At 43.8% G+C, this 26,353-nt stretch overlaps 1 protein-coding gene across 33 annotated transcripts in view; it reads left to right on the top strand.

The window, feature by feature from the left end:
* The window catches only part of METTL6 (methyltransferase 6, tRNA N3-cytidine), a 46,495-nt gene extending 20,508 nt beyond the window's left edge, over nucleotides 1-25,987 (top strand). For 13 of the 33 annotated variants that reach the window (XR_012430676.1, XM_074031000.1, XM_074031001.1 and 10 more), the window contains one exon: nucleotides 24,402-25,987. Coding sequence is in view for 22 of the 33 variants with exons in the window: in XM_074031008.1 (XP_073887109.1) it covers nucleotides 24,402-24,464 (63 nt within the window). In the remaining 11 variants the exon portion in view is untranslated. Of the gene's footprint in view, nucleotides 1-14,243; nucleotides 14,447-18,607; nucleotides 18,701-18,994; nucleotides 19,089-20,548; nucleotides 20,668-22,610; nucleotides 22,734-24,401 lie in introns of those variants that run through there. The other 20 variants (XR_012430671.1, XM_074031005.1, XR_012430668.1 and 17 more) reach the window with 17 other exon arrangements.
* Nucleotides 25,988-26,353: the final 366 nt, after the last annotated feature.

Below are 26,353 nucleotides of genomic sequence, written 5' to 3' on the forward strand. Positions count from 1 at the left end.
CCCAGTGAGAGCCCAGCCCTGTCCAGAAGCAGCCTCAGGCTCCCCACTTTCAGTCCAGTGCTCTCTCCCAAAGCCCCCTCCACCAAATGAATCCCACAGCCAGCTACAGCCCCAGACACTGCCCACTGCCCCCTCAGGGAAGTCCTTTCAGTTGTGTCCCTGCTAGGTCTGACCAATGTTTCTTGGATTTTAGTGGCTAAGCTGGATAAAGACAGGCCATTTAAAGTAGAAAAGTGAGAGCCTGGGTGATGTAGCAAGACCCCATCTCTATGCAAAAATAAGAAAATTAGCCGGGTGAGGTGGTATATGCCTGTAGTCCCAGCTACTCGGGAGACTGAGGTTGAAGGATTGCATGAGCGCAGGAGTTGGAGGCTGCAGCAATCGAGTGAGCCATTGTCATGCCACTGCATACTACAGCCTGGGTGCAGAGCGAGACCCCGTGTCCAACTGGGAAAAAAAAAAAAAAAAAAAAGCAAGGAGCTGTGTAGTGTAGTAGGATAAGCCTGTGCTTTTATTATCAGAAGTCATTTGGAATTTTGGCCTCATTCCTTAACCTGTTTGAACCTCCCATTCTTCATTTTTATGATGGGGATAACTACTAACTTAAAAGTGTTCAGAGGATTAAAGGAAGTACATATATATGACACATAAGTATTTCCCTCAGTCTTCATTTTTTGAACATAGAAGTTTAACATGCATACAGAAAAGTGCACAAATCATAAGTATTTAGCTCACTGACATCACAGTGATGTATGACACGTCCAGCATGATTGGCACCCCAGAACCCACCCCACCCCTGTGTCTCATTCTAGTCACTGTCCCTGCAAGGTATTCTCTATTCTGAAGTCTAACACCAGAGAGTAGTTTGAGTAGTTTTTCTTCTATTTTAAAAATTCTCCCCAAAAGAGTTTGAGGACAACTTACAAAAATACAAAAATTACACGATTTTAAGTAGGGAAATTGGGCTAACAGAAAAAAAAAGTTGAGGCCAGGAAAATAACCTTATCCACACAAACTGCATTACAACAGGTCTTTTACACTTAAGGATAAATAACAGATTTTGCTTCCTAGTGGTCAGCGTAAAGAAGGAAACAAGATCAAGTTCAGACTCCATGCAATAAACCTGAGACAGCTACTCCTAATCTGGAGATCTAAGGAAACTTTCCCTCTAGTTCCCATAAATAGGACACAACAGCAAACTTAACAGCATTACCAGTAATAAAAACAAGTATCAAAGCATTGTTTCTGATAATATAGCTTAACATAGATATAACCCCCAAGGGACTATCAAATAAGTAGATGAAGAGGACTGAAAGGAGATGGTCTAGGTGGGTTTTAGAATCCCTAGAAGACTAACAGGCTGTTGGTCCTTCTGTCAGTTTTCCATCAATAGTATTCTCAGTGGAGGGTTTGTTGTGAATCTAGGAACCAGGAGGTCTAGGTTATTGTCCCTTAGAAGGGTAGCTATTGGGCAGACTGGCCAAGAGACAAGAATGACTTCAGAGAAAGCAAAACAGGTTGATGAAGGCCTCTTTGCCAGTAGTTGGCTGGGCGTATACCTGTGAATGGGGCCAGCAGTTTTCTCCCAACACAACTTGGAGTTGTGTCTGCCCACAGGAGTCATTAGGGCCCCAAATTCTAATTCCATAATCTAATTCTATGTATGTATATATATACATATATATATTAGATTACATATATATACGTATATATATAACTAAGATTTATTTTTTCATGGGTGGGCCAGGGTTGGAAGTGGGCCAGGCAGCTGCCAACTTTAAGATATATTGATTGTAAAATGTACTTCTTATTAAATTAATGAGGTGACCCAGTCCATCAGTATTTTAACTATGAGTCAGTAGATTGGTTCATAAGCATTTTAAAGGCCAAACATAAAAATGGCTTCAGTCTCACTGCCTCTAGGTCCTTGTGTTCATTCTCCCTGGCCACATTTCCATCAGTGCACCCTAAATTAAGACAACAGAGGATCAGGTTCTCCCACAGTTTGGGTGCTTAGGGACCAGGAAAGCAAGACCATGGTTGGTTTAGTAGCAAGCTCTGTGGAATCATATAGACTACAAAGAGTCAACCAATATTGCCTTGTCTTCACAGCCGGAAAACAGCTCCAGAAACGTAATGAGTGCTGGCTAACAGTACTATAAAAAATAGTATAAATACTATATTATATTAAAATATCCTATATAGTACTATATGTTTCTTTTGAACTTTTCACATATATTAATACATGTAGTATAGTGATTATATATATATACACACACTCCATACAGTAGTGCTAATACAATCTTACTACAGGATTTGGAATATGAATAATGGGAATATGAATAAATGGGTTCAAGTGCAGGACTTGCCCAGTGCAAACTACCAACTTCTTTGAACTTCAGACTTCACATGTCTAAGACTGAGATCTTAGTACCTAGTACCTGGCAGGGCTACTGCCAGGATTAAGTGAGATCAGTCAGATGGGAACGCTTGGTTTACAATAAAGTACCAGTCAAGTGCTAGTTATTTCTATTATTTCATATTTCTCCAGAAAGTATATTGTTACATCAAAATGGTAGAGCAGCTCACCAGCCAACTCTTTTTCAAGAAGGTTTAATCTTGGGGTCCTTGCAAGGGCTCAGGATTTGAATGTTGTACCACAAGGTGGTGCTAGACACTAGATGTTTTTATTGGCCTTCTACTCCCATCTTAATTAGTTACCTAGCGTTCGTTTTTTATTGTTATTGAAGAGCATGGAAAATATTTATTACAAACGTGTTTTCTAGATCAATTTATAAGCTCATAAGATCAATCCCATCTTAGTTATATAGTGTCCATTTTTTAATTGTCATTGAAGAGCATAGAAAATATTTATTACAAACGTGTTTTCTGGATCAACTCGTGAGCTCATAAGATCAGTTTTGGCCTCACTGGAGATTAGAAAGCAAGGGTGCTTTTACCCAATGTTCAGTCTACTTTGCCTACTGAAGGTGTTTGCTTTCAGTTAAATCTGGGAAGCATTTTAAGGTAATGTGTGTGATGGGCTCAAAAGGTGTCTACAAGGTCCCCGGGATGCTGGGGAGCATGAATATGGGCTGGACACCAATCAAGGGTCCTAATTTTTTTTTCCTATGAGTAAATACCCCTTTGTACTTTCCTATCCCCAAATGGTTTTGTGGATTTGCTTTTTAATGTTGTTTGGAATTAAGGCCAAAGCAGAGAAGAGACTGCAGTACAGATAATTGTCTGCCTCACGCAGATATTATTTATAGCTATCTTTGATAGCATTTGATTCCCTATTTCACAGTTGTCAACCGAGGAAGGGAAAATTGTGAAATGAGTAAACCAAGAGTGTTTTGCAGAGCCATGTTCTCTACTGGGGAGCAGACATTTCTCACAAATTTAAGTAAGTTCTGCTACTGAAACCAAATGTTTTATTTAAAAAAAAATTAGTAGGGCACAGTAGCACATGCCTGTAGTCCCAGCTACTTGGGAGGCTGAGGCAGGAGAATCACTTGAGGCCAGATGTTCAAGACTATAGTGTACTATGATCTCACCTGGGAATAAACCAGCCACTGCATTCCAGCCTGAGAACATAACAGAACCCTGTCTTTAAAATAAATAAATAAATAAACATTTTAAAATAAGGACAGGGCAAGGTGGCTTATGCCTTTAATCCCAGCACTTTGGGAGGCGAGGCAGGCGGATCACCTGAAGTCAGGAGTTCAAGACCAGCCTGGCCAACATAGTGAAGCCCTGTCTCTACTTAAAAAAAAAAAAAAATAATAAAATAAAATAGCTGAGCATGATGGTGCGTGTCTGTAATCTGAGGCAGGTGAATTGCTTGAACCTGGGAGGCGGAGGTTGCAGTGAGCCGAGATCGCATCACTGTACTCCAACCTAGGTGAAGAGCAAAACTCCGTCTCAAATAAGTAAAATAAATTAGAAGTTTTTCACTTTTCCTTCCTGTCCTTCTCAGATGTGTGGCATTTCATTAAATTGTGTTCAATGGGTACCAACTGGGTGCAGGGCACTCTGGGGTCACTGTGGCTGGAGTGCAGGGTAGGGGTGAGGGGATAGTGTGGGTATCAGAGGCATTTGAACCACAGCAACTCCATTTTGAATAGGGGCTGAGTAGAATGAGGCTGAGACCTGCTGGGCCACATTCCCAGGAGGTTAAGGCATTCTTAGTCACAGGATGAGATAGGAGGTCAGCATAAGATATAGGTCATAAAGACCATGCTTATAAAGCAAGTTGTAATAAATAAGCCAACCAAATCCCAGCAAAACCAAGATGGCGACGAGAGTGACCTCTGGTCATCCTCACTGCTACAATCCCACTAGCCTCATCACAGTTTACAAATGCCATGGCAATGTCAGGAAGTTGCCCTTTATGATTTAAAAAGGGGAGGCATGAATAATCCACCCCTTGTTTAGCATATAATCAAGAAATAACCATAAAAATGGGCAACCAGCAGCTCTTCCGGCTGCTCTGTCTGTGGAGTAACCGTTCTTTATTCATTTACTTTCCTAGTAAACTTGCTTTCACTTGATGGACTCTGCATTATTTATTATGCTAGATCCAAGAACCCTCTCTTGGGATCTGGATTGGGACCCCTTCCCAGTAACATGCACCTGTGCTGGAAGGTAGGGAAACAGCTCCAGTCGTATGTTCACTCAGCCAGAGTAAGATAAACTAGGAAAACAAATACAAACACTCAGAAAACCAGCAGAAGAAAAAAGAGGAAGAAACGCTGTGGAAAACGTGAGTGCCATACTGTCACTGTCATTTGGAAATAATATTTCCACATTTTCACAATGGAGGCGTTATAGTCTGTGGTCTGGGGCATGGCCATGGAGAAGAGAACATGGCACGTAGCTCCTCGGAGCATGTTGCCAAACATGTCTACATCTATAAGAAAAATATTAGGACTGGCAAAATGAGACAACCTCCTGAAAGAAAGAAACTGCTAACAAAATGGGCAAAATGGTCAATCCTAATTAGAAATAATTATAAATCAAAGGAGACCCGGCACGGTGGCTCATACTTACAATCCCAGCACTTTGGGAGGCTGAAGACCAGATCACTTGAGACCACGAGTTGGGAGACCAGCGTGGGATACATAATGAGACCCCTACAAAAAAATTTTAAAAGCCAGTCATGGTGGCATGTTCCTGAAGTCCTGGAACCACCTTTGCAAAATATAACAGTGAGAAAATTACAACAGTGAAATAAATCTGACCTAACGGACTATATCTTGCTTCTGACCTCCAAGCTGCCCTTGTTCATTCCTGGGTGTTGGCTGAACTAACTTTGGGAGGAACTTAGTTTATAGTTTAACTTTGAAATGAAGATAATAACAGCTCTTTCCTGAAACAAATCCCCTTCTTGCCTGGTGACCAGAGTGTCTTTTTTAGGACGAACAAATTAGCCACAAGATTCGTAATTTCCCAATTACTCCTACAGTAACATCACTATTGTAGAACCTTTTAATTGGCCTTTTAAGGAGTCTTTTCAGGTTTTTGCTTTTTTTTTTTTTTTTGAGATGGAATCTCACTCTGTCGCCCAGGCTGGAGTGCAGTGGCATCATCTTTGCTCACTGCAACCTCCGCCTCCTCAGTTCAAGCGATTCTCCTACCTCAGACTCCCTAATAGCTGGGATTACAGGCGTGCACCACCACACCTGGCTAATTTTTGTATTTTTAGTAGAGATGGGGTTTCACCATGTTGGCCAGGCCAATCTCAAACTCCTGACCTCAGGTGATCTGCATGCCTCAGCCTCCCAAAGTGCTGGGATTACTGGTGTAAGCCATCATGCCCGGCCCGGTGTTTGCATTTCTGATGACTGCCACTCAGACCTGTCAGCTGTTCCTGTGGTCCCCACCCAGGAATCACTTCAGCCCAAGAGGATAGCTTCAACTCCATAAGATCTCATCTCTGACCCAACCAATGGGCACTCCCCATTCCCTAGCCCTGCTGCCCACCAAACTATCCTTGAAAAACCCTAGTCTGAATTTTCAGAGAGACTGTTTTGAGTAATAAAACTACAGTCTCTCGTTCAGCCGTGAATGAAAGTCTCTCCGCATTGCAGTTTCTCTGTCTTGACAGATTGGTTGTATCTGGGCAGCAAGCAAAATGAACCCATTGTGTTAGTGGAAAGGGGTCCCAATCCAGACCCCAAGAGAGGGTTCTTGGACCTTGCACAAGAAAGAATTTGGGGCGAGTTCAGAAAGTGAAAGCAAATTTATTAGAGAAAGAAACAAAAGAATGGCTACTCCATAGGCACAGTAGTGGCATGGGCTGCCCAGCTGAGTATACTTATAGTTATTTCTTGGTCATATGCTAAATAAGGGGTAGATTATTCCTGAACGTTCTGGAAAAGGGGTGGGCAATCTCCAGAACTAAGAGTTTCTCCCCGCTTTAGACCATATAGGGTAACTTCCAGACATTTGTAAACTGTCATGGCACTGGTGGGCGTGTGTTTTGCCATGCTAATACATTATAATTAGTGTATTTTGAGCAGTGAGTATGACCAGAGGTCACTTTCATCACCATCTTGGTTTTGGTGGGTTTTGGCTGGCTTCTTTACCACAACCAGTCTTATTAGCAGGGTCTTTGTGACTTGTTTCTTTTTTTTTCTTTCTTTCTTTCTTTCTTTTTCTTTTTTTTTTGGCATGAACATAGCTCACTGCATCCTTCACCTTTGAGGCTTTGTACATAACATTATAAAACTGGGCCAGACATCATGGCTCATGTCTGTATTCCCATCTCTTTGGGAGGCTGAGATTGGTGGATCAGCTGAACCCAGGAATTCGAGACCAAGCTGGACAATATGGTGAAACCCCATTTCTATAGAAAATACAAAACTGGGCCGGGCACGGTGGCTCACGCCTGTAATCCCAGTATTTTGGGAGGCTGAGGTGGGCAGATCACGAGGTCAGGATATTGAGACCATCCTGGCTAACATGGTCTCAAGGGGTGAAACCCCATCTCTACTAAAAATATAAAAAATTAGCCGGGCGTTGTGGCAGGCTCCTCTAGTCCCAGCTACTCAGGAGGCTGAGGCAGGAGAGTAGCAGGACGAGCCACAGACAAAACTCCTCAGACACCAGATTAAAGAAGGAAGAGGTTTTTTATTTGGCCGGGAGCGTCGGCAGACTCGCATCTTAAGAGCCGAGCTCCCCGAGAAAGAAATACTCGGCCTTTTTAAAGGCTTACAACTTTAAGGGGTCCACGTGAAAGGGTTGTGATAAATCGAGCAAGCGTAGGAAACTTGACTGGGGGCTACATGCATCAGCTAACAGAACAAAAAGTTTTACAATGCTTTTTTCATACAGTGTCTGGAATTTAAGATAACACAAGTAGTTTAGGCCAGGGGTTGATGTTATTATTGTTACTTTGTTTAACTCCTAGGACTGGGTGGTGGTGCCAGGGTTGTCTGGCTATTTATCTTACTTTTGTTTCTTTCTCACTTTCCTCCTGTCTTTGAACTAGGCAAGGTAGGGGGAGGAGGGCAGCAGGAGTAGTAGTGGTCTCCTTCCTTAGGAGAATGGCATGAACCTGGGAGGTAGAGCTTGCAGTGAGCCAAGATTGTACCACTGCACTCCAGCCTGGGCGACAGAGTGAGACTCCATCTCAAAAAAAAAAAAAAAAGAAAAGAAAATACAAAACTGATCTGCGTGTGGTGGTGTGTGACTGTAGTCCCAGCTACTCAGGAAGCTGAGGTTGGAGGATCACCTGGGCCTGGGTAGGTTGAGGCTGCAGTAAGCTGATATCCAGCCACTGCACTCCAGCACTCCAAAACTGTTCACAAGTATAGTTTCAGTTATGTTTAATGATAAATATTATTAAAGGATAGGGAGATGCTATATGGAGGAAAAAAACTTCACGCACAAGAAGGAAGCAATCCAAAACAGTTACAGTATTTATTTCAGGGTTGTTCAATTATAGCTGTTACTTTTTCTTTATACTTTTCTGAAATTCATGTTTTCTGTAATGACCCTTTATTACTTTTACATTACCAAAAAAAGGTCCTCTAGCAACCTTAGAACTTCTTTCTGAACTTCTTAAGTGAACTAAAATCCTTGTGACAATTCTACTAGAAATGCTATTTCAACCTGTAAGATTCTTACCTACCATGAGCTAAATGATAACCTCCCAGAAATAAGAGAATGGGTTTTTTTAGGATATTTTCTTTTTTCTGTAGGGATAAGGGGAACTTTTCGTTCACCCTCTAAAGGTTCTATAATTTGAATCTCTGGAATAAACTTGACAGTAGACAGATTAACAAGAGGAAAGACATACAAATGTATTATGTGCAAATATGCATGGAGGCCTCACAAAATATGAAACTCCCAGAAGAGCCAGTGTGCGTACCATCTTGAGGCCATGGAAAGGAATAGGGGACCTGGGGCTTGGTAGGGGTGCAGAGAGGGTGTGGAGAGGGTACACCTGGTGCTGCACTTGGTGGGGGTGTGAAGAGAGGAGGTCATGGCACAAATTCTAGAAGGGAGGGGGAGGAAATGCACAGCCCACAAAGGTTGCCTTACACAGATAAAATCTCTCAGGTAGCACTCTTCAGAAGGGTGGCCGCCTGTGGTAATCTCTTTCTGGGACGTGTCGACCCACAATCTCTTCTTCCTGTGATATGATTTTTCCTAGCTCCATCTCTAGGCAGCTAAGGGGGCCTCAGAGAAAGCCTCTGCTTGCATCTGCTGTTTGCTAATGTAGATTTCCTTTTACAAAATTCTTTTGTACATTTCTTTCACAAAAGGAGATCTTTTCAGAGCTATTCCTGTATCTTCAGTTTCTTGGAATAGCCATCCCAAAATATGCCAAAGTATATTTGGAGGTGGCATTAATTTTCATCTTCCACAGTCATATTTTGGGGTGGTGTTCTGAGCCAACATTCCAGTCCCCTGGTCCCTGAATGTCATGGTGAGGTACCTTGGATGGGGATATTTTTACCTGTTCAGGGGCTGGACTCTCCATGGCTGCCATGATTTTGGAAATGTTTATTTTTTAGTTTGGGGAAATTTACTTATTTGAATTATTTATTTAATGATTCCCTAACACCTAACACTTCCAGGACTACCCCCCCGACTGCCCCCCGCCCCAACCTCCAACACACACACACACACACACACACACACACACACACACACACAGACGGTTTCTCCTCGAACTCTCTTTTTTTTTTCTGTGAGACACCGTGTCACTCCCGTCACCCAGGCTGGAGTGCAGTGGCACGATTGTTACCAGAAAGTGGTCCCAATGCAGACCCCAAGAGAGGGTTCTTGGACCTCGAGTAAGAAAGAATTTGGGTAAAGAAAGAATTTGAGTAACCTGAAAGCAAGCTAGGAAAGTAAAGGAATAAAAGAATGGCTACTCTGTAGGCATAGTGGCCCCGAGGGCTGCTAGTTGGCATTTTTATGGTTATTTCTTGAGTATATGCTAAACAAGGGGTGGATTTTTCATGAGTTCTTTTGGGGTGCGGGGAGGGGGGAGGAAAGGGTGGGCAATTCCTGGAACTGAGGGTTCCTCCCCCTTTTAGACCATATAGGGTAACTTCCTGACATTGCCATGGCGTTTGTAAACTGTCATGGCACTGGTGGGCGTGTCTTTTTGCATGCTAATATATTTAATTAGCGTATAATGAGCAGTAGGACCACCAGAGGTCACTTTCCTCACCATCTTTGGTTTGGTGGGTTTTGGCCAACTTCTTTACCACATCCTTTTATCAGCAAGGTCTTTGTGACTTGTACATTGTGCTGACCTATCTCATCCTCTGACTTAGAATACCTAACCTCCTGGGAATGCAGCCCAGTAGGTCTCAGCCTTATTTTACCCAGCCCTTATTCAAGATGGAGTCGCTGTGGTTCAAACACCTCTGACATGATCATGGCTCCCTGCAGCCTCAACTTCCCAGGCTCAGATGATCCTCCCACCTCAGCCTCCTGAGTAGCTAGGACTACAGGTACATGGGACCATGCCTGGCTAATTTTTTGTACTTTTTAATAGAGATGTGGTTTCACCATGTTGCCCAGGCTGGTCTGCAACTCCTGGACTCAAGTGATCAGCCCACCTTGGCCTTTCAAAGTATTGGGATTACAGGCGTGAGCCATGGTGCCTGGCCTGGAACTCTTACTGTAACTGCCTGACAGGTTCTTCCTACCCACTGCACAAAGAAAATCATTTCTCAGCATTAGGCCAGGTGCAGTGGCTCATGCCTGTAATCCCAGCACTTTGGGAGGCTGAGGCAGGCAGATCACTTGAGGTCACGAGATCAAGGCCAGCCTGGCTAACATGGTAAAACCCTGTCTCTACTAAATATACAAAAATTAGCCCAGTGTGGTGGTGAGCACCTGTAATCCCAGCTACTTGGGAGGCTGAGACAGGAGAATCGCTTGAACCCAGGAGGCGGAGATTGCAGTGAGCCAAGATCATTCCACTGCACTCCAGTCTGGGCAGCAGAGCAAGACTCTGTGTCACACACACACACACACACAAATCTCAGCATTGCAGTGGAGAGTTCAATTGATGCCATGCCATGTGGGAGATGGAGTTATCATGCAAATCAGTCTCATCGAAGGCTTATAGGTTAGGAGTTTTTCAAAGGTCGTTTGGGGGAAAGGGTGGGGGTGGCTAGACAATGGGTGCTTGGTTGGGGTGCAATCATAGGGATGTGGGAAATGATCTTCTTGCATGCTGAATCACTCCTGGGTGGGGCCACAGGAGCTGTTGATCAGTAGGTCCAGGTAAAGCATGGGTGTCGGACATGCAAGAAACCTGGGACAGTATCCCAAAAGGTCAATCTTAGGTTCTGAAACAGTAGTGATGTTATCTGAAGGAGTAATTGGGGAAGTTGTGTATCTTGTGACCTCCAGAATTATGGCTAGCAATCATTTATGTCTACACCTTAGCAGAATTCAGGCTCCTCCTTGCCCTCTATCCTAGTGGTCTCTAATTAGCTTTACAAAGGTGGTTGAGTTTGGGGGAAGGGCTATTATAATTTAAACTATAAACTAAATGTCTCCTAAAGTTAGTTTGGCAGCTTGAAGGCTAAAAGCAAGATGGAGATTGGCTAGATCACATCTCCCCCACTGCCATTGATACAGAAGGGCTGGGCTCCTGGCTAAACCCCACCCTTAAGCCTGGAACCTCAGCTGTAAGTGAAAACAGGAGCTCCATTTTTCCACCCACATGTTGCCTTTTTGGCCTGGCATTTCCCCATCCTGTGCTCATAAGAGGATTTCAGCTGGCAGAGTAACACAGCAGCTGAGCATCAGGGATACAAACAGCTGATTGTCAAGGATACAAGTGACTGAGCAGTGAGCAGAGAAGCAACTGAATGTTGGAGACTATGGGTAGATGTGGCTAACTTCAGATGATGCGGCTTTGGAGAGGGGCCTGTCCTCAGGGTGCTCAGCTTCAGGGAAAGATCACCTTCTTCCCGCATCATCCCCTTTTCAACTCCCCATCCCGCTGAGAGCCACTTCCATTGCCCAACAAAATCCTCTGCATACACTACCCTTCAATCTGTTCATGTGACTTGATTCTTCCTGGATGCTGGACAATAACCTGGGTGTTGAGAGGGCAGGGGCTGCCACCCTGACCCTCCACTGAGCTGGCTGTCCTCGGACAGCAGAGCTGAAAGAGCATGGTTGTAACATGCTTGGACGCTGTTATGGGGCCTGCACCGAGCCTGCTCCTGGCAGAGAGGAGCAACTGGCTAGTTCCAGCGTTCGTTTTTTCCAGTTCCTGCACTCACTCACTCTCTCAAGGGGTTTGAGCGTGAGGTGGCCAAGTAAACAAGCCACACCCCAATAGCAAGTACTGCAAGGGGCTCAAGAGAATGATCCTGTCTCATAATTTTCTGTTACAATTTTTGCAAAGGTGGTTTCATTATTATTATTCTTCTTTTTTGAGACGGAGTCTTGCTCTGTCACCCCGGCTGGAGTGTAGTGGCATGATCTTGGCTCACTGCAACCTCTGCTTCCCAGGTTCAAGCGATTCTCCTGCCTCAGCCTCCCAAGTAGCTGGGACTACAGGTGCGTACCAGCACGCCCAGCTAGTTTTTGTATTTTTAGTAGAAATGGGGTTTCATCATGTTGGCCAGGCTGGTCTCAAACTCCTGGCCTCAAGTGATCCACCCATCTCAGCCTCCTGAAGTGCTGGGATTAAAGGCGTGACCCACTGTGCCCCCCAGCCTCATTATTAAAATGTTGAACCTACTGAACTGATGCTATAAATTTACAATCTGTGCTCTTCTTTTTTCACTATCTCTCAAGTGTTTTGCTTTCTAGGATATTTAACTTACAATCTTTTTTTTTTTTTTTTTTTCCCTTGAGATGGATTCTCACTCTGTCACCCAGGCTGTAGTGCAGTGGTGTGATCTCTGCTCACTGCAACCTCCACCTCCTGGGTTCAAGCGATTTTCCTGCCTCAGCCTCCCGAGTAGCTAGGATTACAGGTGCATGCCACTATTCCTACCTAATTTTTGTATTTTTAGTAGAGATAGGATTTCGCCATGTTGGCCAGGCTGGTCTCAAACTCCTGACCTCAAGTAATCTGCCTGCCTCTGCCTCCCAAAGTGCTGGGATTACAGGCAGGAGCCACAGCACTCAGTCCAATTTATAGTCTTTTCCTTGAGTTCCTAACTTCTGCTTTCATATTTTTAAATTCTGAAGGAGGCCAGGCACAGTGGCTCACATCTGTAATCCGAGCACTTTGGGAGGTCAAGGCGGGAAGATCACCTGAGGCCAAGAGTTCAAGAGCAGCCTTGGCAACATAGTGAGACCCCATAGCTACCAAAAAAAAAGTAAAATAAAATTAGCCAGGCATAGTGATGTATACCTGTAGTCCCAGCTACTCAGGAGGCTGAGTCGGGAGGATCCCTTGAGCCCAAGAGTTCAAGGATGCAGTGAGCTATGATAATTCCACTGCTGTCTAGCCTGGGTGACAGAGTAAGATTCTTTCTCTTAAAAAAACAAACAAACAAACAAAAAAAAAAACGCCAGGTGTAGTGGCTTATACCTGTAATCCCAACACTTTGGGAGGCCGAGGCAGGTGGACCACTGAGGTCAGGAGTTTGAGACCAGCCTGACCAATATGGAGAAACCCCGTCTCTACTAAAAATACAAAATTAGCTGGGCGTGGTGGCACATGCCTGTAATCCCAGCTACTCAGGAGGCTGAGGCGGGAGAATTGCTTGAACCCAGAAGGCAGAGGCTGTGCCATTGAGCTGAGATTGTGCCATTGCACTCCAGCCTGGGAAATAAGAGCGAAATTCCGTCTCAAAAAAAAAAAAAGAAAAAATTAAAATTAAAAAATAAATTCTGGAGCAGTACAGGCAAGGCAACCTCACCCCAATATATGGCTCCCTGGTATAATGAGTATTTTGAATTAAAGATCCTAAAAGATCAATAGATGCTAGAAGAGACTTTTTCTCTATCTACATAAAGACCTGAAGGACCCACCAAGGATTGTTTTTCCTTCCGCTTCTTGCTTTCTCATCTATTGCAGAAAAGAAGAGCAAGAAATTAACCACACCTAAACAGACTTATTCACAAGATAATATTCTTCTCTCAGGCTCAATTTCCAGAGAGCACTTTGGGGAGCCAAAGTGGGACAATTGCTTGAGGGCAGGAGTTCGAGACCAGCCTGGGAAACGTAGCACAACCTACAACAAAAAACTTAGAAAAAAAAAAGGCCAGGTGTGGTGCCTCATGCATGTAATCCCAACACATTGGGAGGCTGAGCAGGGAGGATTGTTTGAGCCTAAGAGTTTGAGACAAGCCTGGGCAACACAGTGAGACCCCGTCTTTCTAAAAAAAAAAAGTTAGCTGGGCATGGTGGCATGTGCCTATAGTCACAGCTACTTAGGAGGCTGAGGCGGGAGTGAAACTGCCATTGCAAAATTATAACTGAGACAGTGAAGGAGATCTGACCGAACCAACTCTATCTTCCTTCTAACCTCTAAGCTGTCTTTGTTCATTCCTGGGCGTAGGCTGAACTAACTTTGGGAGAAAAGTAGTTTATAATTTAAAACTTAGTTTATAGTTTAAAACAAAGATGACAACAGCCCTTTCCCAAAACAAACCCCCTTCTTGCCTGGGGACTAGACTGCCTTTGTAGGACTGAGAAACTAGCCACAAGATTAGAAATTATGGTTTAGGAGTCATACAGCTAGAGGCCACAAAGTTTTAACCCTCCTTAAACTGCTCCTAAGATCAGTGCTCAGATGTTTTGCAGACCCTGCACCTGAGGGATCAGCTGGCACCACCCGGATGGATAAACTGGCTCATCTGATCTTGTGGCTCCCACCCAGGAACTGACTCAGTGCAAGAAGACAGCTTCACCTCCCTATGATTTTATCTCTGACCTGACCAATCAGCACTCCTGGTTCACTGGCTTTCCCCTACTCACCAAGCTGTCCTTAAAAACTCTTATTTCCTGGCCAGGTGCAGTGGCTCACACTTGTAATCCCAGCACTTTGGGAGGCTGAGGTGGGATCACTTGAGAAGAGTTCGAGACCAGCCTGGCCAACATGGCAAAATCCCATCTCTACTAAAAATACAAAAATTTGCTGGGCCTGGTGGCGTGTGCCTGTAATCCCAGCTACTGGGAGGGATGAGGTAGGAGAATCACTTGAACCCAGGAGGCGGAGGTTGCAGTTAGTGGAGATTGTGCCATTGCACTCCAGCCTGGGTGACAGGAGCGAAACTCCATCTCAACAACAACAACAACAATAAAACCTCTTATTTCCAAATACTTGGGGAGACTTATTTGAGTAATCATAAAACTCTGGTCTCCCACACAGTGGGTCTATGTGAATTACTCTTTCTCTACTACAGTTCTCCTGTCTTGATAAATTGGCTCTGTCTAGGCAGCAGGCAAGGTGAACCCATTGGGTGGTTACAGGAGGATCACATGAGCCCAGTAGGTCAAGGCTGCAGTGAGCTGTGACCACACCATTGCACTCCAGCCTTTGGGACAGAGCAAGATCCTGTCTCAAAATAAAATAAAATAAAATAAATAAATAAAATCTTTTTTTCAAAGAGAACCATTTACAAGCTAATCTCTGTTCCCTGATCCATTCATTCTCCCTAGTAATCATTTATTGTACCTCAACATAATTACCTATATTTCCCTTCTACTCACTTCCCTCTCAAATAAGGCTATGTAAGTATCTGGGCCCCACTGGGATATTGAGTGATCACTCTGATTCTCCCCTGTGTACACATTAATAAGTTTTAATGCCTTTTTCCTACTAATCTGCATTTTGTGAGTTGATTTTTCAGTAAACCTTCAGAGGACAAAGGGGAAGTTTTTCCCTTGGCCCCTACTGTCAGAGGCATTTGAACCAAAGTGTCTCCATCTTGAATAGGCGCTGGGTAAAATAAAGCTGAGACCTACTGGGCTGCATTCCTAGGAAGTTAGACATTCTTAGTCACAGGATGAGATAGGAGGTTGGCACAAGATAAAGTCACAAAGACCTTACTGAGAAAACATGATGCAGTAAAGAAGCTGGCCAAAATCTGCCAAATCCAAGATGGTAATGAAAGTGACCTCTGGTCATCTTCACTGTTCATTATGTTAGAGTCAGCAGTTAGGCAGCCATGAGCAGGGCAGGGGAGGGCCCCCTCTGCAGGAATGTCAGGTGACCATCAGATGATGGTCAGGCAGTTGTTAAACTGTCTCTCTAAAATAATTGGTTGCAGCAAGTGCTAGGGAAAGACAATCTCCCAATAGATAGAAAACACCTGAAACTAGCTGGGCACCATGGCTCATGCCTGTAATCCCAGCACTTTGGGAGGCTGAGGCAGGTGGATCACCTGAGGTCAGAAGTTCAAGACCAGCCTGGGCAACATGGTGAGACCTGCCCCCCATCTCTACTAAAAATGCAAAATTAGCCGGGTGTAGTGGTGCATGCCTGTAATCCCAGCTACTCAGGAGGCAAGGCTGGAGAATCGCTTGAACCTGGGGGGCAGAGGTTTCAGTGAACTGAGATTGCACCATTGCACTCCAGCCTAGGTAACAAGAGTGAGACTCCATCTCAAAGAAAAAAGGGAAAGGAAACACCTAAAACTGGTAATCAGCAGCTTCCTGGTAAGATCTTTGGAGCTGGACAAGTGGGCTAAGGCATGTTCACTAAGAGGCAAAACAGCAGAGTTTAAGGGTATATGACCTTCCTCTGGGAACACTTGACTGGTAAGGGAAAACTGCCTCAGCTGAGCATGCGTACAACTTCAGTAAACACACTGCACATACAGACAGCCCACCCCAAGGGGAGAGTTAAGGGAAGAGAAGTAGAAACCCTGGAACCATACCCATTTATAAAACCTCAAGTCGAGGGCTGAACAGGGCACTTGGATCTCTCAAGTCACGCACTTAGCCCTCTTCAAAGTGGACTTTGCTTCCTTTCATTCCTGCTCTAAAACTTTTTAATAAACTCTCATTCCTGCTCTAAAAGTTGTCTCAGTCTCTCCCTCTGCCTTAAACCTACTTCTGCCCCTTGGCTGAATTCTGTCCTCCGAGGAAGCAAGTATCTAGTTGCTGCAGCCCCATGTGGATTTGCTGCTGGTAACAATTATATACTAGTTATGATGTATTAGCATGCTAAAAGACACTCCCACCAGCACTGTGACAACTGATAAATGCCATGGCAATGCCTGGAAGTTAACCTACATAGTCTAAAAAGGGGAGGAACCCTCAGTTCTGGAAATTGGCCACCCCTTTCCCAGAAAACTCATGAATAATCCACCCCATATGTAGCATATAAGCAAGAAATAACCATAAGTATACTCATAGAGCAGCCCATGCCTCTGCTCTGCCTATGGAGGAGCCATTCTTTTGTTTCTTTTCTTCTCTAATAAACTTGCTTTCACTTGGACTTGCCCCAAATTCTTTCTTGTGCAAGGTCCAAGAACCCTCTTTTGGGGTCTGGATTGGGACCCCTTTCTGGTAACACTACAATTCTAAGAGCTCTTTTTTATTGGTTCACCTATAGGAATAAACTGAGGCAAAATTAATATAAGCAGAGAGTTTATTTGGGCCAAATTTGAGGACTACAGCCCTGGAGACACAGATTCAAGTTAAGTTGCCCTGAATATGTGCTGTGATTAGCAGCACTTACAAGTGGATTTTGTTTTTGTTTTTGTTTTTTTTTGGAGACAGGGTCTTGTTATGTTGACCAGGCTGGTCTTGAACTCTTGACTTCAAGCAATCAACAAGTGGGGTTTTTTTGTTTTGTTTTGTTTTTAGATGGAATCTTGTTTTGTCACCCAGGCTGGAATGCAGTAGTGCAATCTTGGCTCACTGCAACTTCTGCCTCCCAAGTTCAAGCAATTCTCCTGCCTCAGCCTCCCTAGCAGCTGGAATTACGGGTGTGCACCACCACGCCCAGCTATGTTTTGTATTTTTAATAGAGACAGGGTTTCCCCATGTTGGTCAGGCTTGTCTCGAACTCCTGACCTCAGATGATCCGCCCACCTCAGCCTCCTAAAGCACTGAGATTACAGTTGTGAGCCACCGCGCCTGGCCAATAAGTGGGTTTTTTTTTTTTTTTTTTTGAGACGGAGTCTCGCTCTGTCGCCCAGGCTGGAGTGCAGTGGCCGGATCTCAGCTCACTGCAAGCTCCGCCTCCTGGGTTTATACCATTCTCCTGCCTCAGCCTCCTAAGTAGCTGGGACTACAGGCACCCGCCACCTCGCCCCGCTAGTTTTTTGTATTTTTTTTTTTTTAGTAGAGACGGGGTTTCACCGTGTTAGCCAGGATGGTCTCGATCTCCTGACCTTGTGATCTGCCCGTCTTGGCCTCCCAAAGTGCTGGGACTACAGGCTTGAGCCACCACGCCTGGCCAACAAGTGGATTTTTAAAGGAAAAAAGAAGGGGCAGTTCCTAAATTGAACATAAACTACTAATTGGCATATATTGTTCCTTGTATCACAAATTCCAGGAACATGAAGATAATGGGTGAGGGTCATATTGTGCAACTTGTGATAGTATTTTAGGTAATTTATCAGCCAGTCTGGAAACTACATGGAAGGAAAGAAAGAACAAAATGTCTTTAAACAATTGTTCCTAGGCACGGCTCTCTGGGGAGGGGTGGGTGTGACTGAAGATTCATTCTCTGAAGATTCTGTCTCTCTGGGCCTGATAAATTTTGCATACCACACATTTTTCAGACTTCTCTGAGCTACTTCTCTTTCTCACTTCAGTGTTCATTTTAAAAATAGTAACCTATTATTTCACAGATGCAATGTCTTATTGCTCTAAAGCATGCATAACAGTAGAGAAGGGGTCTTTAAGAGGGGCAGCAGTTGTCCCCCAAGGGGGCAAAAATTGGTTCTTTTGGGATTGACAAGAGAATCTTTTATATCACAGTGATCTGTGGCCTTCAAAAACTCAACCCTATCCAACAAAATCATATTCATTCTTCTAGAGTTGAAGTGTCTTTGCCTGGGCTGGAGTGCAGTGGCGTGATCATAGCTCATCTCAGCCTGGAACTCCTGGGTTCAAGTGGTCCTCCTACCTCAGTTTCCTGAGTAGCTGAGACTACAGGTGTGTGCCATCACACCCAACTAATTTTTTTTTTTCTTGTAGACAGGTGGTCTCGCTATGTTGCCCAGGCTGGTCCTGAACTCCTGGCCTACAGCGATCCTCCTGCCTTGGCCCCCCAAAGTGCTGAAATTACAGGTGTGAGCAACTGCGCCCAACTTCTTGTCCATTAATATTTAATTTCTCTCTGCGTAGTCTCGTTTCCTCTATTTTTTCCTTTCTTTCCTGTTTTGATCTCTATCTTTATTAGGGGCTTTTCTCAGATGTGTGGTGACCCTTGGTTTTCCATTCATATTTTTTTTTTAATGTGGAGCTAAAAGGCTGCTTGGAAGCTCTGAGCACATGAGGTGGAGTTGTCAACATGGGCTTCCTTTTATTTATTTATTTTTACTTATTTTGTTTTCTTTGACCTCTGTTTTGTTTCTTTTTCAGGTCTCAGACAAAAATCTGGAACGTGGGCTTCTTCGTAGCTTATTTGGCTGGGCTTTTGTATTATATGAACCACAGAAAATAATCTTCCAGTATGGTATTGTTTTCAATATAGTACCTCAACCCCAATTTTGCCTGGTATCCCTTTATCCAGAGACCTTTTGTTTTCAACTTACAGTCTTATTCTGGCGTGGGGGATGTACAGTCTGGCTGTGTGGACTTGCAGGAGAGATTTAGGGTTCTAACTACTTCTTACTGACTTCCAAGTAATCCTCCTGTATTCAGTCTTATATGCACCCCCACTTATACTAGATGTAGCTGGTACTACCAAAGCCTGGTCACAAAACTCTATGGGAGTCTCAATGCAAGTTGAGTTGCTTCTTAACTTTCACCCCTGCTGGCTTAAAACTCAGCTTCATAAGCCTGCTAAGTCAGTTGCTATTTATCCTGTTTTCCAGCCCTTCAATTTTTTAAATGAAAATTTGTATTTTTAATTGACAAATAATAATTATATATATTTATGGGATAAATATGATGTTTTGATATTAATAGATGTATACATTGTGGAATGATTATATGAAGCTAATTAACATATCCCTCTCCTCACGTACTTCTTTTTCTTTGTATTGAGAACATTTAAAATCTATTCTTGGCCAAGCGTGGTGGTTCACACCTGTAATTCCAACACTTTGAGAGGCCAAGGCAGGAAGATTGCTTGAGCCCAGGAATTCAGGGGTTCCAGACACCAGCCTGGGCAACATAGCAAGACCCTGTCTCTGATGAAAAAAATAAAAGTAAAAATAAATGTTTAATTTTAAAAAATTATTATTGTTATTATTTTTACAATTTTGAAACTGTAGGGGCCAGGAAAAAATTTCCCCTTTATTCTCTGAAGAATCACTAAAAAAATCACTCACAAAATGCAGATTAATAGGAGCAATGGCATAAAAACTTAGTAATTGTTTTCCTTGTTGGATCCCTCAGGTCTTTATATAGATAGGGAAAAGGTTTCTTCTGGCATCTGTTGATTGCTAAGGACATTTAGTTCAAAATACTCATTATACCAGGGAGCCATATTTGGGGGTAAAATTCCAGGTGCTCCTTCAAAATGTACATTATTATTGACTATGGTCACCATGTACAATAGATCTCAAAAACTTATTCCTCCTGGCTGACTGAAATGTGTGCCCTTTGGTCAACATCTCCCCTACTCCCCTCCTCCCACTGGTGGTTACCAGTACAATGGTAACCACCATTCTACTTTCTGCTTCTATGAGCTCAACTTTTTAAAATTCCACATATAAGTGAAATCATGATATTTGTCTTTCTGAATCTGGCTTATTTCACTTAGCATAATATCTTCCAGGTTCATCCATGTTGTCGCAAATGATAGCATTTCCTTATTTGTAATGTTCCCTCAAATTTAATCAATTGTATGGGGTTTACGTGATAAAAAATCCTTCTGCTGTCATTTTCGTGGGGTTTCCAGAAGGAGCCTAAATAGGTACATGTGCTTAGTCTCTCTCTTTTTTTTTTTTTTTTTTTTTCTGTTTGAAGACAGGTCTCCCTCTGTTGCCAGGCTGGAGTGCAGTGGCCTGATCATGACTCATTGCAACCTCTGCCTCCCAGGCCCAAGCAATCCTCCTACCTCAGCCTCCAAGTAGCTGGGACTGCAGGTGTGTGCCACCATGTGTGGCTAATTTTATTTTTGTAAAGACAGAGTCTCCTTATATTGCCCAGGCTGGTCTCAAACTCCTGGGCTCAAGATCCTCCTGCCTCTGCCTCCCAAAGTGCTGGGATTACAGGCATGAGCCATGGTGTCTAGCCTAGCCTGTCCTCTTTAAACAATTGGGTTGGGAAGGAAAAGGTAGCACATAGATATTGATAGATTATTGAAGCAGAAATAGATTAGCATAATTGTCCATTGTAAAGGGGCTGAATGATCTGGAGAAATGGAGGCAACTCAGGAAAACTGAACTTGGTGATGTGTGCTTAGCACTAATGAAAAGTGGCCGGGCACAGATGCTCATGCCTATAATCCCAGCACTTTGGGAGGGTGAGAGGGAGTATAATTTGAGGTCAGGAGGTCAAGGTTGCAGTGAGCCATGATTGTGCCACTGTTCTGCCTGGGCAGCAGAGTGAGACCCCAACTCTTTAGGGAAAAAAAAAAACAAAACCCAGAACCAAAGAAATGTTAGTTCCAGGGATTCCCAGGGACATAGGCAGGGTCCAAGAATGATGCTGAGTTAAGGTTAGGTGGCTGTTCAGAGAGCTACTTCAACTTGTGTCCCATATTATGGATCAAGGACCTTAAAAATAGCCATAGTTTTTTTGTTGTTGTTGTAGTAACTCAATTTGTAGGATTGTTTCCTAAGAGATAATCTGACATGTTCAAGGACTTCTTCACAAAGATGTTCATTAGCTGCATTATTTATAGTACCAAACATTAGAAATAGTCTAAACCAGAGATCAGCAAGCTATGGCTATAACAGTGACAAGGAGGCCTAGCATGACCAACTCCATTTTGCTCCTAACCCCCCTGCAGTGATAACCTGTATCTTTTAGGTTAATTGCTTTTGCTTATCTCTGCACATAGGCCAAGCTAACTATAGGAGGAATTTAGTTTATAGTTTAAAGTAAGGATGGTAATAGTACCTCCCCCAAAACTAACCCCTGAGGAGATAAGGAGGATGTATGCAAGTAATAATGTTATGTTAAAGATTCACAAGAGCATTGTGACCTGACCAAGGACAAGGTTTCACCACCTTCTTGGACCCTTGCTGCCACCCCGATGTCTGTGATCACTGGCCACTTCTTGACCTCAACTCCTTCCCTCTTCCCCTCACATAAAAGGAGCCTGAAATTTGTATTGACTTAAAATGGTTCTTTAGGACACTACTCTTCCATTTTCTTGGTTTGCTGGCTCTCTGAATCAAAGTCACTTTCCTTGCCTCAACCCCTTGTCTCTTGATGTATTAGATGTCATGCAGTGAGTGGTACACACTTTGGACTCGGTTACATGACCCACAGAATCATGCAGTCCTTTTATTTTGGTAAAGTTGTGTTAAATACGGCACACCCGTGTATGTATTGTTTATAGCTTATGGCTTCTTTCATTATACAAGGGCAGAGACTATATGGCCAATAAAGCCTAAAATATTTACTATCTGTACCTTTTTTTTTTTTTTTTTTTTTAGAGAAAGGGGGTCTTGCTATGTTGCCCAGGTCGGTCTCAAACTCCTGGACTCAAGTGATCCTCCTGCCTCGGCCTCCCAAAGTGCTGGGATTACAGGTGTGAGCTACCGCGCCTGGCTATCTGGACCTTTAAGGAAGTTTGTTGGCCCCAGTTTAGATGACTGGTACGGGAATGGTCAAGCTAAGATATAGCCATATGATGGAACAGAATGTAGTCAATGAACATTGTGTCTAGGAAAAAACATGCTTTCAACATTTTAATAGAATGTTCACATTATAATGTTAAGTTAAAAAAAGCTAGATATAAAATTATACAATCTGTTCTGAACTATATAAAAATATGTACAGAAAAATACACTGGCAAGAAATTTAGTATCATAAAATATTTTCTTTTTATTTCTTTTCTTTTTTTTTTCTCCCCAAGACAGAGTCTCACTCTGTCCCCCAGGCTGGAATGCGGCGGTGTGATCTTGGCTCATTGCAACCTCCGCCCCGCCAGGTTCAAGCGATTCTCCTGCCTCAGCCTCCTGAGTAGCTGGGACTACAGGCACGTATCACCATGCCCAGCTAATTTTTGTATTTTTAGTAGAGACGGGGATCTCACCATATTGACAAGGTCTTGAACTCCTGATCTCAGGTGATCCACTCCCCCTCGGCCTCCCAAAGTGTTGGGATTACGTGCATGAGCCACTGCACCTGGCCTAAAATATTTTCATTTAGTTTTTTGTTGTTGTTAGAGAGACAGGGTCTTGCTCTGGCACTCAGGCTGGATTTCAGTGGTGCAATCATTTCGCACTGAAGCCTTGACTCCTGGACTCAAGAAATTGTCCCACCTCAGTCTCCTGAGTAGCTAGGGCTACAGGCACACACCAGCTAATTTTTACTGTTTTTTGTAAGATGGGGTCTCATTATGTTGCCCAGACTGGTCTTGAACTTCTGGCTTCTTTCATCACATACTTCTGATTAAAAAAAAAAAAAAGAACTCCTGGCTTTGCCGGGCGCGGTGGCTTCTGCCTGTAATCCCAGCACTTTGGGAGGCTGAGGCGGGCGGATCACCTGAGGTCAGGAGTTCCAGACCAACATGTCAAAACCCTGTCTCTACTAAAAATAAAAAAATTAGCCAGGCATGGTGGCGCATCCCTGTAGTCCCAGCTACTTGGGAGGCTGAGGCAGGAGAATCGTTTGAACCAGGAGGTGGAGGTTGCAGTAAGCCGAGGTTACAGTAAGTCAAGATTGTGTCACTGTACTCCATTGGGCGACAGAATGACACTGTCTCAAAAAAAAAAAAAAAAAAAAAAAAAACTCTTGGCTTCAAGTGAGCCACCTGCCTCAGCCTCCCAAAGTGCCGTGATTACAAGCATAAGCCGCCACACCTGGCCATAAAATATTAGTACTTTTCTGTACAACAACCAGGTCAGAGATAGAACTTTGTATGGGGAGAATTCCTCCTGCTGTGACATGGTCTGTGCCCTACAAACGTAAGTGTCAGCACAAGGCAAGGGAACAACAGGAGAAGGGAAAGGGCAACACCAATAATTCAGTCGTTTCTGTAGTGACAGTCAAGAGCTGCCCAAACTTGAGGGAGCTCCGAGAGTAAGATGACCGACCATCTGGGTTTGCTGACACTGTCTTGACTTTAGCATGGCAGCCACACATGGCAGGAAGCCCCTTAGTGTGGGGTTCCCACAGTTGGCCACCCTACAACCATGCTGTACCACCCACACACACCATTACATAGCCTTGGTTGACCTTTGCAAAGTACCTGAGAATGGATTTGTCTCTACACTTCTCCAGTGAACAGTTGGGTGGAACACCATTAATCAATGAGTGCTTTTGTGCAAAACAGAAAAGGGGCCTGCTCTGGGCAAATGCAGGCCTCATAGCTTGGTGAAACACCTTTGGTAGCAGGCAGCCTTCTGTTAGGCCCTAGCTAGAGCACACAGCTCGTCAAGCAGAGCCACGGCTGGAATTCAGGACCCTGTTCTCTTAGCAGGCACCTTCGTACAGTGCACAAACCACACAATTGCAGGCAGCAGACCTGCCACTCAGACTCCAGAGGGATCTGCTCCCTGTCCCAGGTGCCTCTAACATCCACAGTGCCAGGAAACACAAAACTCTTTCTTGAGCACTGAGTTATGTATTTTTGTCTAGGGACTGTGCCTGCTGTGTCTGTGAAATCCAAAATAAACACCGGATTTTTAATTTTTTCCCACAGAATAAGGACCTACTGGAAATAGATGAAAAAGACATAAAAAGACATCTGGAGGGGAAACATTGAAGCCAACAATGAGACTGGAGGTGGAATTCAGCCCTTTTATTTTTATTCTCTGATTCCAAAAAGGAACCCACTGGACTGCAGGAGCATGGCGACCACCCTGTCTCTTTACAGCAGCCCCGTGCTCATGGGCTCATGGGTGGTGCTGTAAAGGCCCTCTTTCCAGCCACTCCATCTTCAATGTTGTCACTGCCCGTTCTCTCACTCCTCCTTCTGGGTGTCTGACAAAATGTTCATTAGATGTTTAAAATATGTTTTCTGAGTCTTTTCTATTCCTCTGCACATCCCATCTTTTTGTCTCTTGGAAAGGAGGTAGGAGACCAGCAGGACTTGTCTTCTAGTCACAACTCTGCTGACCCAAGAAGACGGTCCACACAGGATGAAGTGAAGAGACCGGCGGAAACCAGCAGATGGCGACAAAAGCAATCCCTAGCCGCCCTCATTGCTCATTAGCATTGGACACGCCCACAACGCCATCCATGACAGTTTACAAATGCCATGGCAACGACCCGGAAGTTACTGCCTCTTTCCATGACAACAAATTTTCTGGGTCATTGCCTTGGAAAGGCGCAGTAACTTCCCAGATCTTTCTAAATAATTGGCCCTCAATTTACATTAGCTTGCCCCTTAATTTGCAAGTAATTGAAAGTGGGTACAAGTAGATAGAGTTGTCAACAGCCCACACATTGCAAACTCTGGGCTCATTGCCTACAAGTTACCCCTGCTCTGCAAGGAGAGGTGCTATTCATATAAGATTGCTGTTTAACACCACAGGCTTGTCCTTAAATTCTTTCCTGGGTGAAGCTGAGAACCCTTCAGAGCTAAGCCCCAATTTTGGGGCTCACTGTCCTGCAGCAGAATTATGTTCTTCAGTCCTGTTTCCCAATTCCCTACTTCCTTCTTCAGTTTTATATTTTTTGTCGTTAAACCTATCTGCTGAAGTTAGCTTGTAAGCATTTATATATGTATGTACACATGTATGTATGTTTGTTATTGCATTTTTCCCTAGAAGTTCTGTCTGGTTATTTTAAAAATAGACTACGTAGGCCAGGCGTGGTGGCTCAAGCCTGTAATCCCAGCACTTTGGGAGGCCAAGGCAGGCGGATTGGTCAGGAGTTCGGGATCAGCCTGACCAATATAGTGAAACCCCATCTCCACTACAAATACAAAAATTAGCTGGGTGTGGTGGCACGTGCCTGTAATCTCAGATACTCAGGAGGCTGAGGCAGGAGAATCACTTGAACCCTGGAGGCGGAGGCTACAGTGAGCCGAGATCGTGCTACTGCACTCCAGCCAGAATGACAGAGTGAGACTCTGTCCCAGAAAAAAATAATAATAATAATAAATAGACTACATTGCTTTTCATAGTTTCCAATTCATTGAATATATCCACAAGTTTGCCTTAAAAAAATTCAGGCTGACTCTGGGTGCACTGCCTATGAGTTATCTCTGCTCCACAGGGTTAACTGTAATCTATAAATAAAAATAAAATGAAATAAAATAAATTCAGCCTATTTGTTTAAAAAGTCTACATCTGATAATTCAATATTTGAACTCTTTATGGATCTCTTTCTATTATTTGTCTTTTTTCCCTGCCAATTGCCAGTCTTGTACTTTATCAGTTATCTACGACTGTGTGTTGGACAGTGCTTTGAGGTTTTTTGTTTTGTTTTGTTTGGGAGTCTCCTTCTGTTGCCCAGACTAGGGTGCAATGGCTTGATCTCGGTTCACTGCAACCTCTGCCTCCTGGGTTCAAGATATTCTCCCACCTCAGCCTCCCAAGTAGCTGGAACTACAGATGCCCACCACCGCACCTGGCTAATTTTTTGTATTTTTAGTAGAGACGGGGTTTTGCCTTATTGGCCAGGCTGCTCTCGAACTCCTGACCTCAG

Source organism: Macaca fascicularis, chromosome 2 (genome assembly GCF_037993035.2).
Source record: "Macaca fascicularis isolate 582-1 chromosome 2, T2T-MFA8v1.1".
NCBI lineage: Eukaryota > Metazoa > Chordata > Mammalia > Primates > Cercopithecidae > Macaca > Macaca fascicularis.